At 41.2% G+C, this 24,969-nt stretch overlaps 1 protein-coding gene across 1 annotated transcript in view; it reads right to left on the minus strand.

The window, feature by feature from the left end:
• Nucleotides 1–664: 664 nt before the first annotated feature.
• Nucleotides 665–24,969, minus strand: part of PXDC1 (PX domain containing 1) — a 47,765-nt gene continuing 23,460 nt past the window's right edge. Inside the window, exons 2-5 of the mRNA XM_042462509.1 lie at nt 21,557–21,648; nt 17,023–17,140; nt 12,618–12,729; nt 665–3,946 (exon numbers count right to left, since the gene is read on the minus strand). Coding sequence (XP_042318443.1) covers nt 3,829–3,946; nt 12,618–12,729; nt 17,023–17,140; nt 21,557–21,648 — 440 coding nt within the window. The 3' untranslated portion in view covers nt 665–3,828. The remainder of the gene's footprint in view (nt 3,947–12,617; nt 12,730–17,022; nt 17,141–21,556; nt 21,649–24,969) is intronic.

Consider the following 24,969-nt stretch of genomic DNA (forward strand, 5'->3'; position numbering starts at 1 on the left):
CCATTATCAAGCCACAGAGATACGGAGTGTTGGCCCTGGGTAGAAGCCATTGTTTAGGGGTGCAGTTTTGCCACTTGCTGCTGGAACTCAGTGGCTAAAGGGCTGGACTTTTGTCTGCTGCATCATTTCCACTTGCTGCATCATTTACTATTCACAAAGCTTATCTTACAGTAGTGATGTTTCTCAGTTTTCAACATCAAATGACATCTTGGGGAGACCTAGAAATGCTGCCAGTTTCAGCTCAGAATAGTATGTTCTTCTCAAAAACCATCCAAATGAAATTCTCACCTATTTGAACTGGCCAATAGGAACAGTCATGCCCACTATGGAGAGGATCATGGTGTATTTACCTGCCATGTAGCTGTCAAAGAGAAGTTAGCGAGAAGGAGTGTCAGCATCATAAACATGATTGGATATTCAAGGACTAAATGCCAGATTTCTAAGAGCTAAACACTCTGTGCCTGGAAAGGTAAATCCCCACATTCAGTTTTTCAAAATCTCAGTTTTTTCCCATTGAGTTTATGATGAAATCTGCAAATTTTAGAACATTTATAGTCAACCCTTCCTCCCAAAATAATTCTCACCCATTCCATGTAAAAACAAGTCTATAATAATTGGACAACTAATAATCACCCTCACCAAAAAGCATGCTCAAAAGCAAGCATTACACCGATGAGTAATATTTTTTATTTCATTAAAATATATCAGAAACATATATTGTAAAACAATTAGGGATCTCAATAATTTATTACTATTTACATTAGCAAATTCTGTTTTACAGTTATTATACAAAGGAATACTGAGGGTTCACAGGCGAAAGAGGTGTACCATTCTTGAGGGACAGGATGAGGAGAACAAGTAGCTTGGAATGTATCTCCTCCTGCTCCCCATCAATTCCTATGCATCAAATCTGACAATTACACTGATTTTAAGGCAGCCATACAACTAAACCTCTCTTTATTTTTAAAGAGTTTACCTGCCTATTCTTCCTTGCCTGGGAAGAGTAGCTTGATGTGAATACTCAAAATTCTGTGTTAAGAGACACCTAACCCTGTGAAGCGAAACATAGTCTCCAAGAGTCCCCAGGGAGCAAGCTGAGGCCTATAGTGTCAATGTGCTTTAGTAAACAGCTTAGCCACAAACTATGGTGAGTGAGCTCTGAAGACAGGTGTTTGTTGTCCCATGAGCTGGAGCCAAAAGCCAACCATTTAGTAGCTTAAAAGTGTTAAGACCTACTTGCGCTGTCATGTCAACTGCTTCCTATTAACAGAACACTCTCATCTTCTCACACTACTACTACTAGTACCAGCAGCAGAGCCAGTACTCTTTCTTCATCCATGTTTCACTATCTGCCTTTTGCCTAGGAATCTGGTTTCTACCCTGTTCCCCACAAAGATTGCTCACTCTTTTCTCCTGAACAGTGGCCAGGCAAGTGCTCTGGGCCCTTCATAGCTATGGACCATCATTCAGAAGCTATTGCATCTCCTTATCAATGCAGTCAGTGGGCAGAAGGAGCCATAACATTAAAGCCCCTCTCAGCTTTTTATTTCTAAAAAACCAAAAATGTTGTGCTTTTTCTATCAGGGCCAGCCTTACTTTTAGGCAGAGTGGCTACTTTTCTACTTTACATGTTAAGCCTTATCTAAAGGAAATGTATGGATTTATTTCTTCTCTCCACTGAAAGTACTGGCAAAGCCCACTCAACACCAAAGAAAAGGGAATCATGTCATCCCACTTTCTAAGCATAGGTTGCGAATTGTTAATTTGTTTTCCTATCTTATATATGGCTAGAGATGTGGGAGTGGTGCCTATGAGATTTTCAGTTTTGTGTGCCAAAAATAATAATTTGGCTAGCTTTAACTACTATGCGTCTTGATCGAGTGGGGGGGGGCATTTGCTGATTTGCCTCAGGGAGCATAATGTTTGGGGCCAGCCCCATTTTTAAAAATCTATCCTAGAATGCAAGCAAAGGAGAACTAGTGCTAGAGCAATCTAAAGAAATAATTTCAAGGTGGAAACTTAAGCAGAATGATGGCACATTATAGCTTTACGCTGTCCATATAGGCTAGTCTATTTCTGTGCAAATGAGAAGTGTGAGCCATGGAGGGATTTCTGCTATGTTCCAAATTTAGCAGATGGGTATATTCTCCATGTTTCCTAGGACTGTTGCATTAATGTTCAGGGCTGCAGAGTGCAGTTGTGGCCCAAAGCAGGAAATTTTAGTGTCACAAAAGAAGAACAAATTCTTAATTAGTTTCTTATTTTATTGCTAGGGGTGGGAAGAAACACTTTCAGGCTTGTCTGCCTCTTGTGCCAGAATAATTTGTCTGGCTTTGGGTATTATCCACCTTGATTTGTGTGTATGTGTGTGGGGGGAGGGGGATATAATTCACTGCTATGCCTCAGGCAGCAAAATGTTTTGGGTCAATTCCCCTAATTTTGATGCTCTATTGCTATGAAATCACCTTTTTATTTATTTTTGAGATAAAAACATATGCTACAGTTGCCACTGATTTGCCACTGAAAAGAATCGCTTCTAGTACAAAGATCCTCCCCGGTTTGTAAAATGTAGAATTGCTTTTTACATAGATTGACCCATGCAACAAAGCTACGTGCTATGAACCCCCTAGTGGATCTATACATTGCAAAATGATTGTAGAATGAGTGGCTCTCTAGATGACGTTGGACCACAGTTCCTATAATCCCTCAACATTGGTTAAACTAGCTAGGGCTGATGGGACTTGCAGTCCCACACCACCTTCTGGGCAAAGGTTTTCCCATCCCTGCATGACAACAGTGGAAGAGATGCATGTGGAAGACATTTCTGGCAGTCTCCTTATGACACAGGTCCTACATTTCATCCATTAGAAAGCCAACAGCCACACTGAGTCAGGGATTCTAAAAGCAGTAGTCCAGAACCAATCGACATGAAGGTAGGTACCCTTTTAATGTAAACAATTAAATACTGAAACTGCAACATTTCCTAGTTCAGGAGTTGGGAGAGGGTTATAACATTTCCAGGAAAACTTTCAGAAATTCAGACAAAATATTTTAAAATCATTGTTCCCACCCCACCATCATAGGATGCAAGTTATTTGTTTCCCCATTGTTTATTTTTGTTTCCTTTTATTATTATCATTATTACTATTTCAAGTGAAAACAACAACAGGTCATTAACTGATTAAATAAAACCCCTGGCTTAGAATAAGTTAAATCAAGCAATCCCATTTATGTGCTTATTTCCTATAGGCACACAGAACATAAGGCATCAGTTATTCCGGGTCTGTCTCAATGAAAGCACCACCATGACATGTTATATGTTGTCACTCTGAGGAATGGAGGAGGGAACAACTGGTTTCTGAACACAGAAGGCCTTTCCATAGAAAAAGTTTCAAAAGATCATTATGGGTCCTAAAGCACTTGAGAAAGAAGAAATGTGGACGGTCTTTGCAAATGTTGCTGTACAAGAATCAGGGCCACCAATTTTTGCATCATCAAATGTTTTGTTAAGGTTGTGGAAATTCCTTATGTCTCTCAACATACATCCCCTTGAGGCTATTTAGCAATGGACATCCTTGTCTCATTCCTTTTGGCATAATGGAAGCCCCTTTGTCCATTAGAAGTAACCTGCATTCTTGCCAGTGCCTTCGGGAGCCCCAGTGAAGAACAAACAGCAATTCTAGCTTCAAGACATATATTTGTAGCTAGCCCTTTCCTGCTTTGCATCGCACACCTTGAAGCTGGCATGATAAATGCCAAGTTCTGGGTGGTAAATGTCACAAATAAAGACATCCACCTGATGTCAGCCATACATGTTGCTAGACAGTGTCAGTCCAAAATATCAGTTTCAAATGGGACCAGGTGGTAGTATGACAGGTTGGTAACATAAGCTGTTGGGTCATCGCTGTCCTCAAGCTCAGAGGTGAATTCACTAACACTGTCAAACCTAGAAGGAGACAAAACAAAGTGATAGAGTCATTCATGATTCTGCAGGCGTGTGTCAGGCAAAAGGGGGAAGCATCTGAGATAGAAGCAGAAGTGGCACCAGGATTCTCAGATCAAGAGCTCTAGTAGCAGAAAGCCCTCAGCCTTTTACTACTTACACCACCAGGACATCCCTCATACAGCAGTTACTTGTCTGAGATTTGCTGTGTTGCAGTGCCACCCAGAGAATGGTCAGAAACAAGTACTACAACTCATCAGCCAAGCCTGACCAAGTGGTTTGGGAGCCAGTAGGGTTGGCCTCCAATCACTGCTGCTGCAAAATTTATTTCTCAACCTGAAGAAGGCATCACCAGGAAAGCTCTACAAAGCTATTGCTGATTTTGATGTTCTGAATGGCCTAGTAAATTGTCTGTATTCCCTCTGACCTTTTCTCAGTGCCCTGGGCCTCACTGTTTAATGGTGTTGGCCTTCCAAGGGATCTGTCAAAATCACTCTCCCCTTCCTGCAAACTCAAGCAGCAGCCTGAGTTCTGAGTCAAACAAGGAGCAACTGAATGGATCCATTAGGCCAGCAACATCAGAGGTGCTAGAAATCAACTCACGGATAACATCTGGGGCCTTTTCACACAGTGCAGTTATAGCACTGATAGCTGCAGTTGAGAGGGAGCACTTAGCATTTCTAGTCAGAGAACTCCAAGGTTTCCCTAAACTACAAATCTCAAGATTCAACAGGAGGCAGCCAAGTGGAATCACAGTGCTATAAATGTGTAGTTTCAAAGGGTCCTAGAACTAGAGTTGCAACCCAGGTTCATAAGCCCAGGGTTCTTGAGTCAGGGATGTCCGAAGTCTCATACAACCAGAGCTTATGCCAACAACTCCACCCAAGGAACTGATCCCTTCTGTACCAGGGATCCTCATGTCAACCTGACCAGGAGGCAACTAACAGGAAGGAATACTAGGCTGTAAATTCCAGGCATTCCCTCTTTAAGTCCTCAGGAGGGTAGAGCCTAAGAGGTATAATTTGACCCTATTCGCATAAAAACCTTCAGTGCAGTCCCAAAAATGTTATTCAGGCCAGAATGGTGTTTTTAATATATGTGTGCTAAGAGTTGTGACAAAAATGACATCCTACTGTCCAGTTCTCCTCTCTCACAAAACATGTAAGAAACTATATCCCATGCTATCACATCACCACGCTGTGAATTTTTCCCATCCACTGCTCATGCTCCAAGTCATACAGAGCAGAGAAAAGGAAATTCACAGTATGAATTCACAGGCCTTGAGATCTGGGGGTAGAGACTAGTGCTGTCAGTAAGCAAATCTTTCCCCAATTTCACTTTAACTACACACAAAATATCCCTAACCTATGATTTCACACATGATGAAACTTGTATTCAAGAAGTAAAACATTTCTAACTTCTGTACTGTCTCATAGGTGTGTCTACAGTTCCTCCATATCTCTCTTTGTATCCCATGTTTCATTGGTAATGCTGGATTAAAAGAAACATTTAAAATGGATCCAACATGAAACCTTCCTGTAAGCTCTATGGCTTCTGGGGCTGTATCAATTAATGTGGCATAGGATTCATGATAGTGGCAGCAATCATGCCAAGTATTTGAAATTTGATCATTTTTGAAAAATGGATTTTTTTATGAAGAGTAAAAGTGTGCTGGCATGTACTATTTTAAAAAGTGTCAGAATCCTGTTAGAGTCTTACATTTGTGGGAATTATAATTGTGCAGCTGCATATTGCATCAAGTAGAGGGCTGCTGTTGTGTTATTATGTAGCAAAGATTGCAAAATGTGTGGTGCACACTGGTGTGCATCACACAGTAATGTGGTGTTTTGTACTGTATAGTGATGTGCAATGGGCATTGGTCTTGATGCACATTGGGCATTCTTGTCTACTGCATTATGCATCTTTGCAATCCAGTGAGGGAGTTTTTTAGTGCCTCTGCTGCACAGCTTTACTGTTGTTGTATGCCTTCAAGTCATTTCTGACTAATGGCAGCTATCACATGGTTTTCTTGGCAAGATTTGTTCAGAGGTTTGCCACTGCCTTCCTCTGAGGCTGAGAGTATGTGACTTGCCCAAGGTGACCCAGTGGGTTTCATGGCCAAGATGGGAATCAAACCTGGTTTCCAGAGGCATATCCAGCATTCAAACTAGTACGCCACACTGGTTCCCCTATGCAGCTAAAAGGTAGATAAAGGTTTTCCCCTTCACAAGGTTGTTTAATTGTGTCCGACTGTAGGGAGTGGTGCTTGTCTCTGCTACTAAGCTGAAGAGCCAGCATTGTCTGAAAGCGACTCTGTGATCATGTAGCCAGCATGACTGCATAGAACACTGTTACCTTCCCAACAAAGTGGTGCTTATTTATCTACTTGCACTTTTACCTGCTTTTGAACTGCTAGGTTGGCAGAAGCTATGCAGCTAGGTATACATAAATCTTAGGTAACGTAACAGATCATATAGGATTCCAGCAACTGGCTGTAAAAATGATCAAGAGTGAATTACCAGGGCTATTATACAATTACTGAAATCATAGCTGGGTAGTTATACTGATTATATTGACATGTGGCTGACATCCTTGTTGGCATTGTTATGGCATTCATAGTATGTAGCTTCTCTTTGTTCAGAGCCAAAGTTTGCAAGGCTTGCCCACACAACCTCTCCCTCGAGATAGCTAAGCAGTAAGGAAAGGCCTGACAACTCAAAATATAAGAGATTCATCAGTGGTTCCCTCAAGGAAATTAATTGGTTTCATGTTGAACTGCACATCTTTTCAACATGCAGCCTAGTCAACTGTAGTTACTTATGAGTGTAGCAAGTGATTTCTAAGATAATCAAAGTGGGCAGGATATGGTATTATTTTCTCAACTATGGTAGTCTAAAGCCATATGTCTGAGTATATCAGCATTTCATAGGGCTAAATATAAATGGGACAGAAGAGTGTGTGGTGTTCCCTTAGAGTACAGATTCTAACTTCATTTGCTCAGGAAAAAGAATGTTTTGGAGTATCTGAAATGATAATTTGGATCACAACTTTAAAAGCTTGAAGTGCCACCAGGGGTATTATGGATACCTTAGAGAAGCACTTGCTCTGTGTTATACCCAAGCCTTGGGCTTGGTTATGACAAGCCCGGTAGATTTCAAAATGTGCACAGATTACAGTTTTGCATGCTGCCAGAAGCTTCTAAAACCTACACAACAAATAAATCACAAAGGTTTCTTGCATACTGACTGAAAGCAAACATTTTTCTCTACAGGTCATCAGAGTCATGTTTCTTAGTCAAGATGCTTCATTTTACTATAAATTTGAGTGAGGAATTAAACAAGGGAGTTAGCTGGAAAGCACTTGAGCAAATGAGTCATGTAATTCAAGCTCAGATTTTCCCATTTCACTCTAAAAGTCTTTGGCAGCTGCTTCAAGAGCTTCTGGGCTTTGCACAGATCAGGCAGCTTTTCATTTGTTGAAATGCAGATGCCGTAATCTCTCTATGATTTTTGCGGCATGTAAGCAAAGAATATTTAACAATTTCAAGTGGTATTCAGTACAGCAGGTACAGATTTTTAACCTAGAGTTACAGATCTATAACTATTCTGTAGTCAGTAAGACTACCTCAATCCCACCTCAGCTCACCTCAATAGATCAGGCAAAAGGGGGTCCCATTCAGCTTCTGAGACTACAAGCCTCATCTGTTGATAAGAGGTGGAGGCAAATGTCATCTTCACTCTCTCCCAGAAGCTGAATGGACCTCCTTCACCTGTTCTGGCTGCTGGCTTTTAAGGTGGGCTGGAGAGGGTCAGGCCAGGAGATGTTACTTAATTACATTTATGTAACTAAGGACTTTATCACACAAGCCCCATTCTCACCACAATCACACAAATAAATGAAAACCCAAACATACCAGTTTCATGAGCAGCCATTATTGTACATTTTCACAATCACACAACTGGGGCAGCTGCTGCCATCACACTCTCTTTCACACTCCTCCAGTAATCCTGCCTTCCTGCCCTATGCTCTACCTAGCATGCCTTTCATTTCATTTCATATCATTTTTTTTTACTTTTTTAGCTGTAGTTCCAATAAGTTTAAAAAGAAAGAAATGAAACGAAACACCAAAACAATGAATCAGACTGCTTGGGAGGAGAACTGCAAGGAGGAGTGGGCACAATGGGAGAGGAGAAGTCTGTGATGCCACGTGACTGCCAATCTCGCAACTGCCCTGGCAATGATGTTTTGCACTTGAGCAGTCCTGAGACTGCCACATGATTGGGAGCAATGACTGCTTTCCCTCATCAGTGAAAAAGAATGGCCTAACCACACTAGGCATATACTCCAGCTATAGGCTGGAAACATTGTTGTGTGATAAGTATCAGCAAAGGTATTATTTTGTGGCTACAGTCATGATTTAAAAGCTGCATGTAGTAATCACCTCTGTAGCTGATGTAGAATTTCAGCAAATTATTTTAGAAATCTTCCATTTAGTTCTATTTTAAATCTTTAACATTTCCTGTGAAGTCACTCCGTGGCCACAAGAGGTATGATAAGTAGGAGACTTGAGAGGATCTGAGTATAGTTTAGGAACAGAGGAAGTGCCTCATGTGCAGGGTAACCAAGCTTCTCCTTTCCCAGGACATGTCCTACATTTCAGCCTTCTGTCCAAGACGAATTTCAAGATGCCCTACATTTTGAGCATGACTAAGAAGCATGAATTTACATTTATATTGGTGTTTTTAGCTTTTATTTTGTAATGAACTGCATTCTTCTTGAATGTCCTACATTTTGCAGTGCCTTGTTCTTCTTTGTAGAGAGGACATATCTGGTCACCCTGTGATTCGGGGAGGAGCTAGAGCTGATAATCATAAATACATGAAACAGCATATCCCAGGAATTTGGGGGAGGCACTAGAGCTGAGAATTATAATTATATGAAACTACAAATCCCAGAAGTTCAGAGTGCCCAGGCGTCCTCTTTTCTTAGGATCTGCCATCCATTTCTCCATGTACCAATGGCCTGATTCTATGGACATGGAATCTGGACATCTGGTCACCCTGTATGCCAAGTATGAGCACTGTCATGGAGCTATAGTCTCTTAGCATTTCAAGAATGTGATTGACCAGATATTAGTTTCTAACATAACCCTTTCCTACTCTGAAACCACTGTTTCAGTCTTACATTGTTATGTTCATTCATCCACATATTATATAAATTAGCTTATGGCTGCTGCTATACTACAGAATTAATGCAGTTTGACACCATTTTAACTGTCATGGCCCCATCCTATGGAAACCTGGGATTTGTAATTTGTTGTGGCACCAGAGCTCTTACAGAGAATGCTAAATAACTCGTGAAACAACAAATCCCAGAATTCCATAGCACTGAGTTAAAGCGGTGTCAAACTGGATTAATTCAGTGAAAATGCAGCCTCTGTTTCATAAGTGCATTGAATATATCATGTGAGAATTTAACCAATACTCAGGTTACTGTTTGTCACACAAACCCACACATTACATGAGCTGCTTACATGATGGCATGTTCAGATCTATTTCAGGCCTGTGGTGATGCCACTCCAAGACCTGTTCCATATGCAACTATAAGATTTGTGGACACAACTTTGGGTGTGTATAGAAAAGTGGTCTGAACAGTATATAAATGAATAAATACCACAGAGAACCCAACTTTGTGTTTTGTAGAAACTGGCCCACATTTCTGTCATGTACAAATGAGACTTACAATTTAGATAAAAAGGAAGGGATTTCACAGCCTCTGTCTTGTTTTGACATGTATCAGCAGCAGCTTCATGGTACTTGCAATCTGAGATAAGCTTTTTTTAGCGTGATGGTTCACTCTCCTATTTTTAGCTCCTTGTTAGACATGATCTGAATAATTTTCTTAAAAGGCACTGGTTTGAAATATACCTATAGTACAGATGGATTACTTCTGAACACTAACCTACCGTATATGCTTGTGCATAGGTCGACCTCGTGTATAAGTCAATGGTAGATATTTTGGGGCCAAAATTCTGGAATTTTATATGACGCATGGATAAGTCAAGGGTAAAACTTAAGGGCATGTAACCATGGATGTAAAGGATGTCCTAATCCTTCATCTTGCATCTTCCTTGCCTGGCTGCCCTCTCCTGGCTGGAAAGAGGCTTGGGAAGTGAACGATTGCTCTCCCTGCCATCTTGTTACTGTATTGACTCATGTATAAGTCAACCCAAGTTTTTGGGTCAATTTTATAGTCTATATTTTTCAACTTATACATAAGTATATACGATAAGCTCCAGAAAGCTAGAATGCTTGAAATAATCCAGTATTCTTCTGTTACACACATGTACAGATATAGAGAAGAAATAGTTCGATATATTGAACTAGAGGCGCTCCTTTCCCAATTGTCTACTATCAACTTAATGAAGAATTAGATCATACATACAACTTGAAAGCAGGTAAGTTCTATGTATACCTGTAGGTTTGCCCATTTCACACCAGTGATGAAAGACAGCCAGAGTGTGACTTCTGCTCCTATCTCTACAATTAATTTGTACAAACAACAGCTGGAAAAATTAGGGTTTTTTTGAACTACAGTAATTACTACATCCAGCTTTTAAGCCACAATTACAGTTGGAAAAAAGCACCTGTGGCACTACTTATCTCATGACAATGCCTCCACCCCATAGCTGCTGTGTCTCTAAATGTGGTTAGGGCATCCCTTTTTATTGATGGGGGAAACCCATAAATAAACTCACAATCGCACTAGTGCCTGGATGTGAAATATCACTGCTGAGGCAGTTGCGATATTTGCAGTCATGTGGTATCAGTGTCTCCTTCTGTCTCCCTGTCCCTCCCTCTCCTTTGCTATTCCTAAGCAAGCTGATTTTATATTATTATTATTATTATTATTATTTTAAAAAACCTTAGATTGCATTAGCAGAACTCTGGAACTGTGTGAAAAAGTGAAAATGAAAATAAAGTGTAAAAGAAAAACCTGAAAGACACACTGGGTAGGGCATAGGGCAGGGACACTTGGTTAAGGGGGAGTGCAAAACAGAGTGCGATGGCAGATGCAGCCACATTCATGCAATTAACAAGACATGTGATAATGGCTGCTCTGAAACTGGTATGTTTCCATTTTTATTAACTGCCACAATTGTGGTAAGAATGGAGATTGTGTGGTAATGTCCTACAGCTCCCAGAAATCTCCTAGTGTCATAGCCACAGACACTGCAGATAGGAGCATTATGGTAGTGGTAGTGCCAAAAAGTAAGTTTTTCAGGCTCTAACAAGCAGAGCTGCTAAATGGTGCTGTATTTTGTTGTGTGGAATGTGGTTGTATGTGTATCACAGGATTCCTTACTGAACGGCTGATTGCTCAAATTAAAGGGATAAACATATGGAGGTCCATGTATACATCTGCACCTGCATAGCCCATTGCAGCACACTGAGCACTGTTGACTGAAACCACTGACCCTCACTACCAGATACTCTTAATCAATTGTCAATTAATTTTAGTGTCATTTTTTTCATTCTAGTATATTTCTTCCTTCTCCCCACAGTCTTCTCCTTGTCTTCTGTCTTGATAGATAATTTTTTTTACACTGCAAACATTTAAATTCTTGAAGATATTGCTATGTGGGGCCAATTAGTTATTTGAGCAACTCATCAATCATCTGCCACAATAGAATTTCCCACAGATCTTCTACAATGAAAACCAGACTGTCAACATAGTCTGTGTTTAACAGATTAATCTAGTTGCTATTTGTAAACTCAGTTTCTGACATAAGATCCTATTCTTACAGTAGTAAGATGCACTCTTATGTTTATCATCCTGCCTGATTCCTGAGATCTTCAGAAGAACCACTCCTGGTAGTTCCATCTGAGCCTGAGTGTTTCAGTATATCAGCTCCCATCCTATGGAACATCATGCCAAGTGAGAACAGGTAAGTATCTACCTAATTTTGGTTTTCCTCTTCACTAAAGATGTTTCTTTTAGATAAGATGCTTCCTGTTTGATAAATTCCAGCCAGAGTTTTGTTTTGACTGCATTATTTTATTTAGTGTTTAACTAACACAAAAATCTGTTTTGAAATCTAGGGGACTGAGCAGTTTTATAAATTATGTAAAGAAAGCGTCTAGAGTAAAACAACAACAAAAAGTGCAGACAATTCAAAACAACAGCTACCAACTATAATTTAGCACTACAAAAAGATTACACCCATCTTGTTGGAAATAAGATTTCTTCCTCCCTTCAATATTCATTCACCCCCCCCCCCCAGTTAGATTTATGAGGAGCATGGGAAAGAAGCTGTAACTTGTCTTGTTCTCAAGCCAGCTTCCAGGAGCCCTGGTGGTGAAGTGGTTAAATGTCTATACTGCAGCACTCACTCACAAACCACAAGACTGTGAGTTCAGTACCAGCCAAAGGCTCATGGCCAACTCAGGCTGGCATCTTTCTGAGGTAGCTAAAATGAGTACCCAGCTTGTTAGGGGCAGGTAGCTTACACACATTGTAAACTGCTTCGGGAGTGCTTTAATGCACTGATAAGCGGTATAGAAATGTACTTGCTATTTCCAGCATTTTACTCCTTGTTCACACTTGGCACGAAGCTGGGAATTGTCTTTTATGAACACATTTTTATATGCATTTAAAAATCATAGCTACTCACAGATGTTCTGCTGTGTCGACGTCCAAGTGTTTTTCTTTACCATTTGGTATACTGTGGTCAATAACTATGGTTTCAGTGTTGGCTAAACAAAATCCATTTGATCTCATGATTTCTATGGGGGGAGAAAATAAGACATCAAAAATAAGAACTAACTGGACAGACACATGTGTCTACCCAACAATCAAACCAATGCAAACCAGAGTTTAAAATTAACTTACTGATTGAGCCATTGAGTTATTAACTTCCTATTTTTCTAGTATTTTACTTAACCTTCTAGATTCCCTAATTAACACAGATTTTAAAAAAAATATGACTTGGTGAATCAGGCTATTAAAATCTAAAAGAGTTTGCTAGGGTAGGTAGCTCTCTCTTCGTCACATTCAGTAAAGCAGGAAGGCCTGCCGGCTCAGGAAAATTATTAGAATTGAAAGCAATGTGTCACATGGGTCTATTAAGCAGGTTAATCTGTCTGATTTCTTTGGTAAGATAGCAGGGAGGAAGGAGAGGCAGAGCAAGAGTCCTAGTCAAATAGGTTTGTGAATCCAAGGAAGAGCAAAGTTTGGGAAAGAAGAAAAAAAAGAAGAATGGAAAAAAAGGAGAAGAACAAGAAGAAGAAGCAGCAGCAGCAGCAGCTCCAGGAATATGTGATTTCTTTGGCTGGTAGAAGAGCGAAGGGGTGGCTTGAAGCCGCCCCTGAAAAAGCCGGATTGGGGCCACAGCAACCGCATGCTGCGGCCTCAATCCATCTTTTTGCCAGCCCAAAAAGAAGTGGCATTTTGGATAAATGGCTGTGAGCTACTTACAGAGTGTGAGCAGGTCTAAACAATCTTTCTATTTTGTATCCTCCTAGACACCTCCCTTTAAGAAAAATATAGACAAACTGGAATGAGTTCAGAGGAGAAGAGAGTAAGGGTGGTGTCAAGTAAGTTTTCTGAAGGAAAACTGAAGAAACAGAAAATGTTTAACTTGAAGTAGGTAGGACTATGGGGATATGATAACATTCTCAAGTATCAGGAGGTCTCTCAGATGTGGACTTATTCTCTGATGTCCACCAGGAAGCACTAGATGAAATAGACTAAAATTCTTTTGACTTATGGTTCCTTCTTACTAGGGGTGGGGGGAGTTAAAAAAGAGCCTGCAGACTTCTCATTATTCAATTGGTGTAGGAAGCTAAAGCTCTGCTTCCTTGAACAGTAACATTTTTTTTACAATGGACAGGAAGGAAGGAAGGAAGGAAGGAAGGAAGGAAGGAAGGAAGGAAGGAAAACAAAGAACTCTTGGATTTTACATTCTAGGGTTTTTTGTTTGTGTTTCTTTTTTGCAAAAAATAATGTGAGACTTTATCTAATTGGTAGAGTATTACAAACTCAGGCACTTTGATCTATGAACCCCTAAAGATTTTGCTCACAACCCACTTGCCTACACAAGATTAAATGAAATCTTCTCTTATTGATGGTTTCAAAATATTCTCAGGATTTTCATTCAGACATAAAGCTGCAGCAGGAGAAAGATCCTCTTTTGTTCATTCTGAATTCATTGTTAGCCTCTTTCCTTTTCTTCTTCCCTATCAGTTTCTGCACTAAAGGTATGACTCATTTTCTGCAGATAAAAACTGCACTGGGGGAAAAAAAATTAAACTCATGACAAGAAATTGTTTCCCTGGACTAGTCATGATTTTAATTTCATCCTTTGCAATCTGGAGAAAGCCCATTGGGGAAGTAAGCTTTTCTTCAGTGGACACAAAATAATTCCCTTCCCTTTCCAGTCTTCTTTGAACAACACAAGTGAGCAACAAAGTGGAGCAGATCTAGTATGAAATATGAGTATAATACTAGTTTTCCCTAGTATTCCTAGTCCACTGGGACTAGTAGCAGTCACTGCAAGAGAAATGTTCCTTGCAATCTAAGACTGGACTAAATCTGGACTAAATGAGACCTACCTAGAGTAGATCCACTGAAATAAACAGGATTTAAATTTGATGTGACTAATAGCTTTTGCTTCACTTCAGTGGGTCCACTTGAGGTATGACTAACCTTGGAGTTAACCTGCTACAGGGTAATTGAATCCTTGATGAAGAACACCATTTGGGATGAGGTACAAACTGCAACATTGTCACTGCGTCTGGGTAATTATGCAAATATTTTTATGAAACAATTGAAGGCCATAAAACCTTTTTAAAAGTGTATGCTGGTTTTATATGAATTTGGCATCCTAAATCCAAAAATGACCTCAGATTTGCTCTACCGCGTACAGTTTTTTCACAAGTTGCTTTGACATTTCTATACTGTAACATATGACTGAATGAAATGGTCCTGCAAAGAGTAAGAAAGGGGTTAAAGTCTTCTAGCAGGCGTTCAAAACACTTTAATTCACTGACATGAAACACAAAAATCTGTTCAAAAGCACTAAAAGAAACTGCAGTGCAGCTTCAGCATTCGCATTTAATCAAAGCTGAGTAGGTCTGTGTTATTTGTGGTGTTTTGACTTTAATGAGGCAAATATTTAGTGGTGAATCTCTTCCTCAAACAGGGTGTAAAGCTCTAGTGTTTAGGCTCATCAATTATCAGGATAAAACCTGCACCTTTTGTGTAGGTATTTTTTTTAAAAAATCTATGGCTCAGCAGGATGTATACTGAGAACAACCATTCTTCCTCTCTCTGTGTGCAAACCATGTTTTTAGATATTCTCACATCTGAATGTTCCTGGAAATTCCATTAACTAATAGAACTATATGCTTAACATTTGATACTCTCTCAGTGTAACCAGATAAAAAGGGATTTTAAAGTGCTGTGACTCAAAATGGTCAGGCAAAGGTAGTAGGATTATATAAAACTAAGGGTCTAAAAAGAAGCAAAATATAAAAGGTTAGCATTCAGTATTGAAATACTAAAGGCCACCCTGAGCAGACCCACAGCTGCCCTGTAGACTGGATGTGGCTCTCAGAGGATTTCTTTCTGACTGCTGAGTGGCCTCTGTTCCTCACCCCAAGCCCTCCTCTTGATTTCTATGATGGCTATACCAGTGAGTGAGGGGAGGCTGTCTTCCTCCCAAACCAGCAAGGAAAAGCATAAAATTGCAACCACTAATACTTGATCAATATTTGGACCTTATCATGAGAGTGGGGTAGGCCCTAACTCTTTGCATCCCACTGTGGTCCCAGGCCAGGCTGGACTTCCATTCAAACGGGGAGAAAAATCCTTTTCATTAGGTAATGGAAATTGCAAACAATGTGGTTCTGATGTGCACTGGAACCACAGTGGAAGGAGAGGCAAATGGATACAAATTTGCCTCCAAACTGTGAGCCTGCACTGGGGAGGTCCTCTTCCACTAGAACAAATGGAAGTTTTCCTCCACCAATGGGAATGTGTGTGGGTGAGTGTGCCTACGCGTGAAAGGGAATGGGTGAATGAATAGGATGTGCGGTGCATCTACACTGTAGAAATAATGCAGTCTGACACCACTTTAAGTACTGTAGTGCCATCCTATGAAATGCTGGGATTATAGTTCTACAAGGACTTCAACCTTCTCAGCCAAAGAGTGCTGGTGCCTCACAAAACTACAAATTTTAGGATGGAGGTAGTTAAAGTGGTGTCAAACTGCATTGTTTCTACAGTGTATTTGGCTGTAAACAGATTGGGGCTGGTGTGTGTGGTCATGTGAAAACAGTGGTCACACTTTTGGCTCCAGCCCCAACCACATTTATTTAGAATGTGGTTCCTGTGTGGAATGTGGTCCAAGTGTGTATGTGGAGTTTCCCTACACTTCCCTGGTAGAAATATTTGGTGGTGGTTGTTATTGTGTGTTTTGAAGTCGTTTTTGGCTTATGGTGACCCTAAGGCAAACCTACTGTAAGGGTTTTCTTGGAAAGAATTGTTCAGAGGAGGATTGCCTTCCCTTGATACTGAAAGCGTGTGACTTGCAGAACATCACCCAATGGGTTTCGTGGGTGAGCTAGGAACTGAAACATGGTCTCCAGAGTCATAGTCCAACACTCAAACCGCAACACCATGCTGGCTCTCTTAGAGATATTTTTTAGCAACTAATTAAATTAAGGAAGATTTGCTAGAGGTGGATAAAATGGCTGCCTCATTATCCCAAGTTGTCAGTTTAATAGACTGGACTGTTCTGTTCTTTGCTCTAACACCAGCACAAAAAATGTGATAGCAATCTCTAATCACCTTGTGCCAAGTGCCAAACCTCCCACAGTATCCAGTTTCAAAGACAATTAGAGGTTAATGGGATATAGTGAAGTGATTTTTACTATAAGACATGAAATCCTTGGATAAGCCTTAGGAAAAAGAAGAGAGTAGAGTGAAAGGAACTCTCTTTTGAACCATACAAGTGGGGTGGTGAGAAGAAATATTAAGTAGCATGGCTTGTACTACAATAAGGTGATAATTCTTACCTGATATTTTAACTGGACTTTGAAAACTTGGTTGAATTTTGTGGACATTGTCATTTTTCAACACCTGGTCTAGAGGAGATCTTTCGAAGAAGGTGAGGACAACTTCAGATCGAGAATACTGGAGAAAAAGAATCAAGGAAATGCTTATGGAGGAGAGGAATCCCTTCTAAGAGGTAATTCTCATGGACAAACTGCACGTACCTTATTCTAAACATTTATTTACTGAATAGTGCAGCAAGTCCTAAGACTAGTCATACAAGTCTCAGGATGAACAAAACACAACATCAGTAGTTCCATGCATTCAAAGATGGAATTGCCCTATCACACAAAACAGATAGGGAATGTGTGGACTTCTACATGTTGCTGAACTGCAACTCTCAACATCCCTCACCATTAGCTGTCTTTGTTAGGGATGATAGGAATTGCATTCCAAAACCAGACAAGTTTCCACCCCTAGCTAAGTCTGGAGGAAAGACACATTCTGACTCTGAGAAAGGAACAGCAGGAGAGGGGTCTGATTTTAGCAAAGTGCAGCAGACAGGTGAAGATCACATGTGTCCACTATTTCATAGAACCATATAATCACAGAATCATAGTTGGAAGAGACCACAAGGGCCTTCCAGTCCAACCCCCTGCCATGCAGGAATTCACAATCAAATCACCTCCTTCTTGCCCATCTTTCTGAACACTTCTCTTTCAGATGAGAAGCTGTAGAGAGAAACACCATCTCCAAAGTTATAGAGAGGTTAACTGTGAGTGCTGGATATTGATGACAGCATCCTTATCTATATCCCTACTTTCCAATAAATCAGAACTCAGAAACACTACTTTTTGGATGAGAACTCCCAGACTTCCCTGGGCCAGGGAGTTCTTAGAATTGTAGTCCAAACTGTGGCCCTCCTCCACAGTAACTGAAACTTTTTTCCCCCTTAATAGTTGGAACTGCTTTCCTGTGTCTGGTCTTCAGACTACAGATCAAATTTGTAAACCTGGCTGCTGCTCTAGTAAATAAATGCCTAGGATGGAAGAGACCAAGAGTGAGAGCATCACAAATCACATCACGTGGCTTGTGCTACAGACAAATTAGTCTACTGCTTTAGAGAGAAACTACATAGTGCAAATGTTTTGATTTCAGACACAACTTGCATGGGCTTTAAGTCACACTGAATACACACATACAGTTCTTCCTTTTTGAGTGTAGCCACATTGCAGAATTAAAGCAGTTTGACACCATTTTGACTGGCATGAGCATGACTCTATCCTACAGAATCCTGGATTTTCTAGTCCAGTGAGGCAGCAGCACTCTCTCACAGCCCAGTATTAATATCTCACCAAACTATAAATCCCACATTCTTTACAATAGAGTCATGGCAGTTAAAGCAGTGTGAAACTGCTTTAATTCCACAAACCTGGTAGTCACCAGGCATCACCAGTCAAATTATTTTAGCACCTGACCTGAGATGCACACACACACACACACACTATCACCTTACAAGTACATCTCCCGCTTCATGTAAAAAAAACTAAAATCCAGAGTGCTTGAAACAGCTCCTTCACTCTGCCCAATGCTAAGGATGGCTCTACAGTTACAGAGGATTGAACTCTACTTTGGTGTCCTTGTTGTCCCCCCCCCCCTTTTTTTTTTCATTACCAAGAGAAGCAAACAAATCTATACAGTGCCTTTTTACTCAATGTTTTTTAAATGCTTCTGTATTAAAAATATATAGATGCCTTTGCTTGAAAGAATACATGGCCTGTGCAGCTATTCCTTGTTGCCTGCAATCTGACTGGATAATATTAAAATGAAATGAACCACATGCTCATATCAATTGAAGATACAGGCTACCTTGGCCGCAGACCACACTTGAACTACCTTATCCTCACTGAATCACACTTTCTCTTGCACTGAACCAGAAATTTGCAAATCTAGTACCAAAAAAGTAGTATAAAGGATACTACTACAGGCTGGGTATCCCTTATATTGAATTCTGAAATCTATAATACTCAAAATGAAAAATTGTCCAGATGGGTAGCTGAGACAGTGACACCTTTGCTTTTTATGGTTCAGTGTAAACAAACTTTGTTTCAAGCTCAAAATTATTTAAAATATTCTAGCTAAAATTAGCTTATGTTTATAACATACATTAATTTCATGTTTAGGCTTCGGTTCCATTTCCAAGCTATCTAATTATGTATATGCACAAAATCTGAAAAACTACAAAATACAAGACAATTCTGGATATTTTGGATAAGGGAGACTCAACCTGTAAGGGAGACTCAACCTCTGGTGATTGGGGAGGGACAAAGCTTGGATAATTCCTTTTCTGGACTACAACCCCTAGAATCCACAACTTGCCATGCTGACTGGGGAGCTTTGGGAACTGTAGCGCAAAAATCAACATTTCCAAATTCTGCACCGGGGGGGGGGCACTATGCATGAATGAACCATATATCCTTACAGAGCCAAGTGTTTGCTGCTTTGTCAAGGACTGAGATCTTTCTGTCTTACAGTGCCTCCCACTGGCACATGCAGGTCTCCCTTTCCCCAGAGAGAATGGAGAGCTCATTTCCAAGCTATGTGACTCAACTCCTCTCCACAAAGAGATGCTTTTAAAAACAGTAAAAATATTCTTTAAAAAAAATGGGTGGAGATAATTATGGCTGTAATTCTATGCCTGCTTACGTGGGAATAAGCCTAATGAAACTCAGCGAGACTCAGGGGCAAGTGAAGTTTGGACTGCAACCTCCAGAATCTCCCACCCAACAAGGCCACTAACCATGCTATCTGGGAAATTCTGGGAGATGCAGTCCAAGTAATATCCCCTTCCAAAGTTCTGGGGCCAAGCTATACATTGGGCTTAGTGTGCAGCTTCACCTTATGATTCTTTTTCAGTAATTATAGATATAGGAATGATACATAGAAGGCCATCCCTTCACTCACAGTTATGGCCCTCCTGAAAATCACCTTATTAACATGGCCCAGGATGTTATCTAAAAATTACCACTAGTGTCACTGGAATTTTTAAATAACTAATGTAATTAGCTTTGTTGGGGCTGGCTTTCAGGAGTTTTAGAGCGAAAGGTATAAATCTCCCTCTCCCATTTACTGTGACTCCACCTACAACCAATCACTCACATGCATGTATAATTACTTAAAGATAATCAGAAGATAAATCTACAAACTAGATATTAATTGTTGATATGCAGTTGCCTCTTGCCTCTGGATAGGTAGGCGCAGAAATTGTACTACAAGAGATAGCACACATCAACAGGCTGCCAGACAGACAGCGAGTTTGAGCTATAAACCAAAAGACAATATACTGAAGGTGCCTGGGGCTAGGTTAGCCTCCACTTCACGGAGGACATTCTCCATAGCTGCCCCAGCCCTTTGGAATGCGCTGCCCACAGAGCTCCGCTTGTCTACCACCCAGGCCCAATTTAGGAAGGACCTTAAAACCTTCCTATTCCAACAGGCATTCCCCGAATAAATATCCTGTGGGCCTCCCTCCTCTTCCGTGGCCAAGAGGTTGGGCTACGGGGCTTTTTCCTGTTATTTTCTAGAAGTGTTGATGTAATTGTATGGTTTTAATCTTCTTGTATTGTTAATATGGATTGTGTGTGTTTTAATTCTCTGTAAGCCGCCCTGATCGTTGGAAGGGCGGGGTATAAATAAAATTTTTATTTATTATTATTATTTATAAAAAGACACCCCTGGAGGTCACCAAGAGGCAGAAGGTTGTTACAGGTGCAGAAGCTTAAATTGCTGCCAGTCAACACAGTGATGCCTTCTACTTGTTGCATTTTTGGCATAAGCTTCCAGCGAAGCTCCAGTAGTCAGAATAATATCTCCTCCAGGGGTCCTTTTGCAATACAGTTATAGTACAGTGGTACCCCGGGTTACGAAAGTAATCCGTTCCGCGGAGCCCTTCGTAACCCGAAATCTTTCGCAAGCCGAAATTGCCATAGGCGCTAGCGCTGGAAGCCGCGATTCCGTGTGAAAAAGCGCCGAAAAGCACCAAAAAAAATTTTCGTAACCCGAAAAAAAAAACGTAACCCGAAACAGTTTTTTCTAATGGATTTTTTTCGTAACCCGGAAATTTCGTAAGGCGGTGATTTCGTATCCCGGGGTACCACTGTATTATGATTCCATCTTAACTGCCATGGTTCTGTCCTACTGAAAAATAGGATTTGGAATTTAGGAAGGAGTATTTAGAATTTTCAGCCAGAGAACTGTAGTGTCTCATACAGCTACAAATCCCAGGATTACACAGGATGAAGCCAAAGCAATTAAAGTGGAATCATAACATTATAATTTTGTAGTGTGAAATGGCCAAAGGTCTATACTGACATACAACTATTCCCATACCATATGGTGGCCTGGGTAATACAATTACTGACATTAAACTTAGAAGATTTCTTCTTTCTTCCTACACCAGTGGCTTGGTCTTCCTGCTTGCAAAGAGAAAAGGGAACAGCTAACAAACTTGGGAGAGGATCATCACTTTTATACATGTCTGGTATCTGTTCTACTTACCTTCCAAGGCATATTTATAATATTCTTGAGGAGCTTCTCTACTTCATTAAGCCTGGTTTCTATGTCATGAGACTCTTTGATTGTGATAAGTCCTGGAATTGAAGAAGAATATCAATTTTTAGGGTAACTTGAGGGTAGATGGGCAGAGAGGAAATTGCACATGGGCACCAGTATCCCCCCCCTCCCCCAAATTATATCTGTTTACATTGCGATTTAATACTGAACATCTCCTGAGGATTACAATGTGGATAAAAACTGATTTGACAGATTTAAAAATAACAACAGCAACATGTCTTGTGGCACCTTAAAGTAGAATTACTAAGGCATAAGCTTTTTCAGGCATTACATCAGATGCAATGGACAAGTTACATTCATATCCCTCAGTCCCCTCCCAGTTTATCAAAACTGGCCTGTTGCAAGTGATAGCACAAAACAGGTGGGTGGGGGGAGATTTTAGATTGTAAAGTTGCTCTTCCTTGAACCTTGTTGGTCATATGACTGCAAAGTCTATCACTAGTGTGTAGCTGTGGATGTCATACCAGTGTGGCAGTGAAAACAGTTCTGTGGTTTTGTTAAAGGAGGTTCTGAACCTCACTCTCCAAATAGTGTCAGAACCATGGATTGTTCTTGTGTGCCTTAAAGTCGTTCCTGGCTCATTGCGACCCTAAGGCAAACCTATCATGGGATTTTCTTGGCAAAATTTGTTCAGGGGAGGTTTGCCATGGCAAGGTCACCCAATGGGATTCATGGATGCGATAGGAATCAACCCCTGATCTCCAAAATCATAGGCCGACACTCAAACTGCTACACCACACAGGCTCTCACAGCCCCCTTAACCTTCGGAGTAAACTATGGAACAGATTGACCACCCACACCAGCCATCACTGCTGGCTAGGATGCTGATATACATTGTGAATTATGGTAAAAAAACAACAACCCCAAAACCTCAGCCCGGCTTTAGCATGGTTTGCTTAGTTACATATGTGTAACTAAGTAATGTTTCCTGGCCCAATCCCTCAAACCTGCATACTTTACTAGACTGTAGTCTCATCAAGAGACGGAGGTCTGTTCTGCTGGCAATCAGAGCATGTGTGGATGACTTTTTCACCTCTGCTCCTGCCAATGGATGAGAAGGGCTCTGATGAGGAGTTGCAATAGGAGTTATGCTTCTGATTGTCACAACCTCACTTACTGGTAGGAAGGGAAGACACATCATCCTGTTGTGATCCAATCACCAGCTGAAAAAACCTCCATCTCTGTGCTGCTACCTGGTAAAGTAGGCTGGGAGGCATTTATAATTCTGATAATAATGTCACAATTGCAACTATGCAGAGCATTTAGAGATCAGTAACAGCACTTATACTCACTTTTGCTAAGAGAACTACTATTACAATAAAATCAAGACATTGCTTATGGCTTCTGATCCAAAGGAGGTAAATTAAGAATAAATTTAAAACATTTCATTGGACTTACATCAGATGCATATCCCTCATTTGAACATAAAGATATAACCATGTTGGTCTGTAGAATCAGTATGTAGAGAGATCTTGTAGCACCTTTGAGACTCATTGAAAGAAAGAAGTTGGTAGTATGAGCTTTTGTAAACTTAAGTCTACTTCCTCAGATGCATTTGCCTTAATGTGTTGGGCAACACCTTCCATTGTTGGCATTAAAATAATGTGTTTAATGTGTTGGGCAACACCATCCATTGTACCCAGCCAGTAATGCCAATACCAATGCTACATGGGTTTCACACTAAAGATGGTTCACAAGCTGCCGGCCATGAAAGCCTTCGACTTCACATTGGTTCACAAGATGGTTTCACACTAAAACTCAAAGCAGATTCACCATTCACACCAGCTGCCACTGCTGGCCAGTGGATTTGTAGTCCACCTGCAACCAATCACTCATAAGCATGTACAATGTCCATCAGGGGCTGCCTGGATGGGAAAAGCTGCTCTACTGTGGAACTTAATGTCAAAAATTTGCTTTTTGCATATGGGTCTCCTATCTATTTAAGTAAAGTGAGCTTGCACCATATGGAGGTGCATTATACTTGGCGTCCCCACACTGCAAGCACACACCCCATTTGTTTGCAATGGCGCACGGGTATACGCAGATTTCCCCTTACCTGGGGGGGATCTGGAACGGATCCCCACATAAGGGAAGGACCCACTGTATCTGGTTTTTGTTATTATTTGATACATAATAAATAAATAAATAAACAGATTAAAATACATACATAATAAAACACATAAATACATAAATAAATCAAACCAACAAGTAAAAAGCCCCATAGCCCAACCTCTTGGCCACGGAAGAGGAGGGAGGCCCACAGGATATTTATTCGGGGAATGCCTGTTGGAATAGGAAGGTTTTAAGATCCTTCCTAAATTGGGCCAGGGTAGTAGACGAGCGGAGCTCTGTGGGCAGCGCATTCCAAAGGGCTGGGGCAGCTATAGAAAACGTCCTCCGAGTAGTGGAGACTGATCTGGCCCCAGGCACCCAGACGTTCTGAGGGTGCGAGGCGGAATGTACGGGGAGAGGCGGTCCTTTAGGTATCCTGGGCCCAAGCCATTTAGGGCTTTATAGGTAATTACCAACACCTTATATTGAGCTCGGAAGCGAATGGGCAGCCAATGGAGATCTTTTAAAACCGGTGTTATATGGCTGGTCCTGGGAGCACCAGTGACCAGCCGGGCTGCCATGTTCTGCACCATTTGCAGCTTCCGAGTTTGGTATAAGGGTTGCCCCATGTAGAGTACATTGCAGAAATCCAATCTCGAAGTTACCAGAGCATGTACAACAGTTTCTAGGTCCCTCTGGGCCAGGTATGGACGCAGCTGGCGAATCAACCGAAGCTGATAACAGGTGCTCCTGACCGTCGCATTCACCTGAGTGGTCAGGTGAAGCGACGAGTCAAGAAGCACCCCCAGACTGCGCACGGAGTCCTTCACAGGGAGCGTGACCCCGTTCAGGACAGGTGGAACCACCGCCATTCCTGGACCAGGAGAACCTATCACTAGTACCTCCGTTTTCTCTGGATTCAATTTGAGTCAGTTTTCCCTCATCCAGCCCATTACTGACTCTAGACAGGCCACGAGAGTAGAGACGCCATCCCCAGTCACTGCACCAGTCGGAGACATAGAGAAAATGATTTGGGTGTCATCAGCGTACTGACAACCCCGCGCCCCATGTCTCCGGATGATCTCTCCCAGCGGTTTCATGTAAATGTTAAATAGCATGGGAGACAGAATGGCCCCTTGAGGGACCCCGGTTTTAAGGGGCCTCTCGTCGGAGCACACGTCTCCCAGCTGCACCATCTGGGACCTCCCGGAGAGGTAGGAGCGGAACCACTGGAGTGCAGTGCCCCCGATTCCCACCTCTGCCAGGCGCCCCAGAAGGATACCATG

The sequence above is a fragment of the Sceloporus undulatus genome, chromosome 4 (genome assembly GCF_019175285.1).
Source record: "Sceloporus undulatus isolate JIND9_A2432 ecotype Alabama chromosome 4, SceUnd_v1.1, whole genome shotgun sequence".
Lineage (NCBI taxonomy): Eukaryota > Metazoa > Chordata > Lepidosauria > Squamata > Phrynosomatidae > Sceloporus > Sceloporus undulatus.